Source organism: Myotis daubentonii, chromosome X, assembly GCF_963259705.1.
Source record: "Myotis daubentonii chromosome X, mMyoDau2.1, whole genome shotgun sequence".
Taxonomy (NCBI): Eukaryota; Metazoa; Chordata; class Mammalia; order Chiroptera; family Vespertilionidae; genus Myotis; species Myotis daubentonii.
In genome coordinates this window covers 40,788,710-40,797,848 of record NC_081861.1, presented here as the reverse complement: position 1 = coordinate 40,797,848, position 9,139 = coordinate 40,788,710, and the positions used below count along the sequence as shown (strand labels likewise).

The window sequence follows — 9,139 nt, the reverse complement described above, 5'->3', positions numbered from 1 at the left end:
CAGATGTGCGGTGAGAATGTGAGATGTCCACTGAGATCACTCTCAATCTCCCTGCTACCCTCTCCCGGGAGGCCAGGGCTTGCATCAGAGAAGCCCCTGTGCTCAGGTGCTGGGTGGCTGCGAGGAGCCCACCCCACACCTGTGTGGCCTCTTCTGGGTGAGCCAGGCCGCAGCTGCTGGGACCACAGGGGCTGGTTGGACTCCTGGTGGGTTTGCGCAGGAGCCAGTCTGCGAGGCTGGCCAGGAGAGAGTGAGCTGCCTGCCTGGCTTCTGTGCAGAGCCACTGGGCGGCCCAGAGGCCCACGCTGCGCCCCAGCCCACAGTGTCCAGCTGTGTTCACTGCATCTCTGTGTGGGGACTTGGGTGCCAGGACTCAGGCAAAGGGGGGCATGTGGGGGCCCAGGGGCCCAGGTGCTGCCCAGGGCCTAGAGGTCAGCTGAGACCTGCCCTTCCATACCAGACGCTCACGCTTCGATCACTGGCCAGGCTTAGGGACCACACCCATGCATGAATTTCGTGCACTAGGCCTCTAGTCTATAATATGATGACATGCTAAAAGGCAAATATTGAGAGAAAAATCTAACAGAATTCTATAAATGTTTTCCAAGATATAAATATGCTCAATTAAAATCACATGCTTGTGTTAAGTGAGATAAGTCAGTCAGTGAAAGATAAATATATGATTTCATTTACATGTTGAATCTAAAGTACAAAACAAACAAACAAACAGAACAGAAATAAACTCATAAATACAGAGAACAGACTCATAGTTGCCAGAAGGGGACTGGGTGAAATAGGAAAAAGGATTAAGAAATGGAGATTGATAGTTACAAAATAGTCATGAGAATATAAAACACAGCATAGGGAATAGAGTCAAAATATTGGAATAACTATGTATGGTGTCAGGTGGGTAGTGGAAATATCAGGAGGAACACTTTGTAAAATATATTTTACATGACCTAACCACTATGCTGTGCACCTTAAACTAATAAATAATATTGAATGTAAACTGTAATTGAAAAATAAAATTTTAAAAAAACATATGCTTGGAAATACCTAGCTCATGGATTGATATCAATATTTGCCAATATCTGTGTGAAAAAGATATTTGCAAGATAAAGTATAGAAACCCCTCTATATGGTCACATTGAGCTAGTGCTGCAGCCTCAGCCTCACCTGTGGCCTTCCTAAGCTTCATGACCATAGACCTGTGCAAAGTGAGGGAGCTTTGGGCCTGGGTGTAAATGTGTAAGCAGGATCCAAGCATTCTGCATACTGAGGAAAAGCCTTCTTGGGGGAGTGGATGAGCAGCATGTGGAGGTGTAAAGTACTACCTGTTACTCATAAAACTAAATCAGAGGAAAATATTAAGAAGGAAAAAACAGATAGTAAGAAGGTAGCAGAAAATGTAAAATCAGAGGAAACATTAAGTGAGAAAAATGATCTCGGAAATGACCATGAAGGTGTGATTGAACCCAATTCTGATGCCTCTCAAGAAATGAGAGATGAAAGTGTAGAGATAACTGAGGCCATGATGGATCAGGCAAATGATAAAAGTGTGGCTGCCATTGATGCCCTAAGTAATGGTGAACTACAGAAAGCCATTGACTTGTTCACAGATGCCATCAAGCTGAATCCTCACTTGGCCATTCTGTATGCCAAGACAGCCAGTGTCTTTATCAAATTACAGAAGCCAAATGCTGCCATTGGAGACTGACAGAGTTATTGAAATAAATCGTTATTTAGCTCAGCCTTACAAATGGCAAGGCAGAGCACACAGACTTCTGGACCACTGGGAAGAAGCAGTCCATTATATTGACCTTGTGTGTAAATTGGATTATGAAGATGCTAGTGCGATGATGAAAGAAGTTCAACCAAGGGTCCAGAAAATTGCAGAACATTGGAGGAAATGTGAGTGGAAACCTGAAGAGTGAGAGGTCAAAGAAAGAATGGAAAGGGTTAAGAAGACTCCTAACAAAATGAGAGAGCCAAGAGGGAGGAAGAAGCCAGAGGACAATCAGGAGCTCTGTATGGCTCATTTCCAGCTAGCTTTCCTTGAAGAATGCCTGGTAATTTTTTTCTGGAGGAATGCCTGGATTGGGAAGAGGCATGCCTGAATAGTAGGAATGCCTGGGCTCAATGAAATTATTTGTGATCCAGAGGTTATTGAATCCATGCAGGATCCAGAAGTTATAGTGGCCTTTCAGGATGTGGCCCAGAACCTGGCAAATATGTCAAAATATCAGAGCAACCCAGAGGTTGTTAATCTCATCAGTAACTTGTCAGCCAAATTTAGTGGTCAAGTGTAATGCCCTTCTTACAAATAAAATCCTTGCTGGAGGAAAAGCAACCTAAATCTCCCAAATGGATATTGCAAAATACAAACCAGTGTACCTCTGAACTTCTCATGAAGAAAGCTTTGAAGAGAATCCTTACCTCTCTGCCCCACATAAAGCTGTAATATTTTATAGTGATTTTCCATTAGAATGTTCATTCAGATAATGTTCTCCTACTAGGAATTACAAACTTTAAACACTTTTAAACTTTAATATTTCAAAACAAATAAAAAAGGTGTGTCAGCCCAGTTGGTGTGGCTCAGTGGTTGAGCGTCAACCTATGAATCAAGAGGTCTCGATTCAATTCCCAAACAGGACACATGCCCAGGTTGTGGGCTTGATCCCCAGTAGGGGGTGTGCAGGTGGCAGCTGATCAATGATACCCTCTCATCATTGATGTTTCTCTCTCCCTTTCTCTCTGAAAATCAGTAAAAAATATATTTTAAAAAACCCTACATTTTTGTTTACTAATTATTTTGGTGTTTTCCTTTGAATTAATTGGGCAAAGAAGATACTTCAGAATGGAAAATTTATTGCTCAGTTTGAGTAAAATAAAGGCTTATTAGTGGGAAGAAAAATGTAACATTTAAATAGATAAAATTTGATTTGAATACGAAGTTACTGAGGCATTTTGATTTTTCTTTTTAAATGCTTTATATTTTAAAATGATTTATTTTCATAAAACTACTGGAACCACCAGTATTGTAGTAGGAACTAGGTAGGGACGGAAATTACTTGGCAGGGCAGAAGCAATCTTACTACATTTTAAATAACGTATCCTTGTACAGAAGCATGTAAATCTTACACTGTAGTGAAGAGATGGTTTATATTTTATTTGTTTTTTAACTTTAAACAAATTTTATTACACAAAGTTTCACATAATTGGATATTTCTCTATTTTTTACACAATTATTCTTACTCTCCACAGAAAGACTGCTTCTTAACTTCTCATCAGGTGATGGCAAGCACTAAAATCCTGATTTTAACAGAATAGTAGTAAAAATGACTCACTGATTTAAACTGAAAACAGTTCATTGGTATATGACTCTTGCATTTATTGGGAATGTACAAATGTATTTTTATTCAAAAATACAAAATAAGATTTCCAGTCAAGATGGTGGAATAGGTAAAAAATGCTTCCTCTCACAACCACATCAAAATTACAACTAAACTACAGAATAATCATAATTCAGAACCACCTGAAATAGAGCTGAATGGAAGGCCTACAACTAGGGAATTAAAGGAGAAGCCACATCAAGACTGGTAGGAAGGGTGGAGGCATGGAACAGGTTGGTTCTACACTGACATGTGTTGGATAAAAATCAGGAAGGATATCTTGACTGTGGAGGTCCCCTCTGAGGAGTGAGGTGTTCCAGTCCCACACCAGGCCCCCCAGCCCAGGGTTCCAGTCCCAGGAAGAGAAGTCCCCATAACTTCTGACTGTAAAAACCAGTGGGAATTGAGGCTGAGGGAGGCTGAGGCTACTGGAGTCCCAGACACTTCCTCTTAAAGGGCCCCTGTACAGATTTACTTGAACTCACTTGCTCTTAGCTCCAGTGTGGGTATAGCAGCTTGAAAGGCACCAGAGACATATGGGGAGAAACTGAATTGTTTGGCATCAGGGCGAGAGCTGGAGGGACATCTTTCTCCCAGACAGAAGTTTAGGCAGAAGCCACTGTTCTTTGATGAGCCCTTCCCCTACAGAACCAGCAGGCGGGGGCCATATGAGACTCCATCAACCTGATCACACTGTCTGCCCCCACGTGATTATTCCCTGAGATCCTGCCTCACCCACCTTTGGAGCCCACCCAAGCTGTTTCCAGTGGCTTTACCATAGGAATGGCCTGTCTTGGCTCATGTTTCAGATTTTCCAAAAATCTCTCAAATAAGCATCATCTGGCCTCAGCAAGCCCCATACCTCTTGCTAAGTGGCTCCAGGCCCAGCACTGGCGGCAGCCAACCATGGTTCACAGCTTGGCCTCACCTGGCTACTTCCAAGCCCAACACAAGAAGCATCCATCTGCAGATCACTTTGTAGCTTATGCCTGGTGGTCCTGGGCAGAACACAGGCAGTGACTGACCTTGGCCTGGGTAAATCCTTCCCATTGACATCAAGTTGCTATAAGAGTGTATACAGACCACACAGGTATGCACCTTGAGTGTCCAGCTCTGGTGATTGGGGAGGCTGTGCCACTGGATCCTACAGGATGTCTACTATATTTGGCCATACTACCAAGCCTGGAAGATGCAGCAGCTCTACCTACTACATAGAAACAAACACAGGGAGGTGGCCAAAATGAGGAGACAAAGAAACACGGCCCAAATGAAAGAACAGACCAAAACTTCAGGAAAAAAATGAAACAAAATTGAGACAATCAATCTAATAGATGCAGAGTTCAAACATTGGTTATAAGGATGCTCAAGGAACTTAGTGAGAACAACAGTATAAAAAAGAACCAGTCATAAATGGAGGGTACACTAACTGAAATAAAGAATAATTTACTGTGAATCAACAGAATAGGTGATGCTAAGAATCAAATCAGCAATTTGAAATATGAGGAAGCAAACAAACAAACAAAACACCTAATCAGACCAGCAAAAGAAAGAGGAATTTTTAAAAATGAAGATAGTGTAAGGAAACTCTGGTACAACTTCAAGCATACCAATATTTGCATCATGGGGGTGCCAGAAGGAGAAGAGAGAAAGCAAAAAATTGAAAACATGTTTGAAAAAATAATGACAGAAAATTTCCCTAACTTAGTAAAGGAAACAGACATACACATCCAGGAAGCCCAGAGTCCCAAACAAGATGAACCCAAGGGGCCCACACCAAAACACTTCATAATTAAAATGCAAAAGGGAAAAAACAAACAGAGAATCTTAAAAGCAGCAAGAGAAAAGCAGTAAGTTACCTACAAGGGAACTACCATAAGACTGTTAGCTTATTTTTCAAAAGAAACTTTGCTGCCCAGAAGGGAATGGCAAGAGATATTCATAGTGATGAAAATCAAGGACCTACAATGAATATTACCCTACAAAGTATCATTTAGAATTGAAGGACAGATAAAGAGCTTTACATACATGAAAAATCTAAAGTTCATCACCACCAAACCAGTATTATATGAAATGTTAAAGAGTCTTATTTAAGAAGATAAAAATATGAACAATAAGATGGCAATAAATACCTATCTGTCAACAGTTGAATCTACAAACAAAATGAACAAGCAGAACAGAAAGACTCATATATACAGAGGACTTTTTGTTGGTTGCTACATGGGAGGGGGATTGGGAGGATGGGTGAAAAAGGTGAAGAGATTACGAAGTACAAATTGGTTGTTACAGAATAGTCATGGGTATATATAGTACAGCATAGAAAATGTAGTCAATAATAGTCTAATAACTAGGTGTGGTGCTGAATGGTTTCAGGATTTATTGGGATGGTTAAGTATTAAATTATATAATTTCTGGTCACTGGGGTGCATACCTAAAACTAATGTAATGATGTATATCAACTGTAATTGAAAATGAAAAATTAAATAAATAAAACAAAAATACAAAAATTATCGGTAGGCATGGACAATGACAGCAGTAGACCATTGTACATTGTCAACTGAAAGCAGTAGCTGATGGTTATAGTAATTTTCTTAAGCATCAGCCAGCCTTGTCTTCAGTCATTTCCTTCAACCTACTTCTCTGAAGTTATAGGTGAGGAGCACTGCCTTGAGCTTCCTTTCACAGTTCTCATTAATGATGGTAAAGCACTATTCTAGGATTCGAACATGCCATTTCTCATACCACCTCCCATTCTCATGCATTCCAGGGTCTTTCTCTTCTTTAGGAATTTCTGTGACTAAAGCTTCTGCTGTTGTTAACAGAGAGGCCACTCCAGCAGTGTCCAATAAAGCAGTTCTTATAGCCTTCGTTGGATCAATTATTCCTTTTCCACCAAATTCACAATCTCCAAGCATAGTATCATAACTAACTTCTGAGGAACCTTGCATAATTTTCTCAACTATCAGTGATCCCTTGACACCTGCATTCTTAGCAATAGTCATTGCAGAATTTTTGAATGCTTTATAAATAACTTCTATACCAATTTTTAAAACCCTCATTAGCTGGAATTAATGAGTCCAAGGCCAGATGCACCAAAGCAGGGCACAAGCCCTTCCAGGAACAATGCCTTCTGCAACAGCAGCTTATGTAGCATTGAGGGCACGCATCTGTTATTCTTTCTTTTCATTCACTTCAACATCACTTGTCCCACCAACCTTCAGCCCAGCTACTCCATCTGAGAGTTTTACCAGACATTCATTTAGGTTTTCCCTTTTCATATTCATTAGTTGTGATATTTAACTGATCAATGATTTCTTGAGTATGTTTTCCCCTATTTGAGCCTTGTTACCTTTTCCTTTCAAAAGCATGGCATCACCTTTGATCACAATGACCTCTCCAACTTTTCCCAAGTCATGAAGCTGAACATCTTTAAGATTTCGAGTCAATCCTTCTTCTCCAAACACTGCTCCACCAGTATCAATAGACATGACTTTAAGCTGGTTCTTTCTATTGTCACCCAAACCTGGAGCTTTGACTGCTACAACGTGAAGGCCAACTCTTAGTCTATTCAAAATGAGTGTACTTACAGCTTCTCCATCAACATCTTCAGCAATTATGACTAAGGGCTCATGGTGAGCATTGGGAGTTTCAAGAGCAGGTACAAATTGTCTGAATACTAGAAATTTTCTTTTCCCTAGATATAACATAGGCATCTTAGAATTCACATTTTTGACCTTTTGGTGTATTAATAAAGTATGGAGAAATATAACCCAAATCAAACTTCATGTCGTCAATAATTTCTAATTCATCATTCAGTGTTTTACCATCCTTTACTGTGATGACACCCTTTCTTCCAACCTTTTTCATCACATCAGAAATGATGTCGCCAATTTCTTTGTCTCTGTTTGCAGAAAGTGTAGCAATCTGAGCTATTTCTTCAGGGGTTGTCACAGGTTTAGACTGCTTTTTAAGTTTAGAAATTATAGCACCAACAGCTAACATCACATCTCTCCTGATCTCCACTGGATTAGCACAGTCACTGATATTCTCAGAGCCTTCCTTGGCAAGATAGTGTACCAGTACAGTAGTACTGGTAGTGCCATTCCCAGCATCTTCATTTGTATTATTGGCAACAGCTTGAACAAGTTTAGCACTAATATTTTTATATTTATCTCTTAAGGCAATGGACTTTGCAAATATCACACTTTCTTTTGTTACTTTGGGACTGCCCAAACTCTGTTTAATAATAACTGTTCTTCTCTTTGGCCCTATAGTAATGGTACAGCATCAGCTAAAAGGTCTATACCTTGAAACACTGAGGCTTGGGCACCTGTGCCAAAATTTACATCTTTGACATAAGCCTGAGTGAGATGAGAAGCCAGTGCCCTGGAAACTGGCCTAATCTGACAAAGGACTTTGTGTAATCAAGGCATTTATGTGGGGTAGCTGCAGTGCTGGTGAGCTGTGAGGCAGGCCATCAGTGGTGAGTGAGGGAACAGGATATGTATAATGCTGCAGTAGAGTTGAATTACTTAATTCTGTTCCCGTCTGATATATAAAATGTTTCATATTATTAACATACTAGTGGCCCGGTGCACAAAAATTTGTGCACTCGGGGGAAGGGGGAGTGTCCCTCAGCCCAGCCTGCACTCTCACCAATCTGGGACCCCTGGAAGGATGTCCTACTGCCGGTTTACAGCAATCGGGCCTAAACTGGCAGTCGGACATCCTTCTCACAATCTGGGACTGCTGGCTCCTAACCACTCACCTGCCTGTCTGCTTGCCCCTAACTTGCCCCTCCCCCGCCAGCCTGATCACCCCCAACTGCCCCCTGTACCAGTGTGCTCACCCCAACTACCCCCCCCCCCCGCCGGCCTGCATGCCCCTAACTGCCCCCATGCTAGCCTGCTCACTCCAAATGGCTCCATCTTCTATTCCATTTGTGTCATTTCCACCCCTAAGCTAATGTCGTGTCCTTAATATGTGGTTATGAGATGTCTCTGTGACTGAGCTGGGAAACCTTTCACGTTTCTCTTTCCTTTCCTTTCATCTCAGGATAACTGAGCTCTGCGGTTTGTGTGGGACCAAAGGCTCTGGGAATACAATGCTGAGCCCTCTGAACTCATTTTATTCTTTATTGTATTATTTGATTCCTGGGGCTGAATTAAACATGAAAACAGAAGAAAATATACCCTTGGATATAGAATCTGAGTCATTACCCGGAGATTTCTGCGGGAGTTGACACTGAGGCATGAGACACATGTGTTTATTGGTCAGTTTCCTCAACTATGGAACGAAGGTTGATCCTGCCCCTCGGATCCTTTGGAGGTTGGATATGATGCATCCAGAGGGATTAACTGGCAGCTCTGAGAGTAAGATCAGAAGTCAACAGGCACTTGTTTCCTTTACCCAGACAGTTAGAAAAACACAACTCCTTTTATCATAATAGCAGCAAGGGCCATGCCTGTGGGAGGAGGAGCAGGGAACCAGGGCTTCCCCCTTGCTCCTTCCCTGCCCTCCGTCCCTCCATCCCTGCACTGGTCCAGCTGCTATCACTATCCTGGAACCACTCAACTCAGACTCTGGCCCCGCCCATGTCACAGGGAGGAGCATGCGCAGTTTCTGGCAGACACAGAAGCAGCTGTGGAGTAGGGAGGTGGCGTTATTCCCCTGAGCAGGTGCTGAAGACCTTGTTGAAGTCTCCACTCAGGAGCCTGCGAGTCCGAGTCCTGGGAGGCTGCGCAGTGGAG

The 9,139-nt window shown here is 42.0% G+C and overlaps 1 protein-coding gene and 1 pseudogene across 1 annotated transcript; one reads left to right on the top strand and one right to left on the bottom strand.

Moving 5' to 3' along the window:
* Nucleotides 1-1,163: 1,163 nt before the first annotated feature.
* LOC132224039 (hsc70-interacting protein-like) lies at nucleotides 1,164-2,907 on the top strand. The gene has a single exon (XM_059679118.1). It carries the CDS (start codon nucleotides 1,304-1,306, stop codon nucleotides 1,715-1,717), a length of 414 nt encoding a protein of 137 aa, XP_059535101.1. The 5' UTR covers nucleotides 1,164-1,303; the 3' UTR covers nucleotides 1,718-2,907.
* A 3,044-nt stretch (nucleotides 2,908-5,951) lies between these two features.
* LOC132224246 (60 kDa heat shock protein, mitochondrial-like) lies at nucleotides 5,952-7,822 on the bottom strand (annotated as a pseudogene).
* Nucleotides 7,823-9,139: the final 1,317 nt, after the last annotated feature.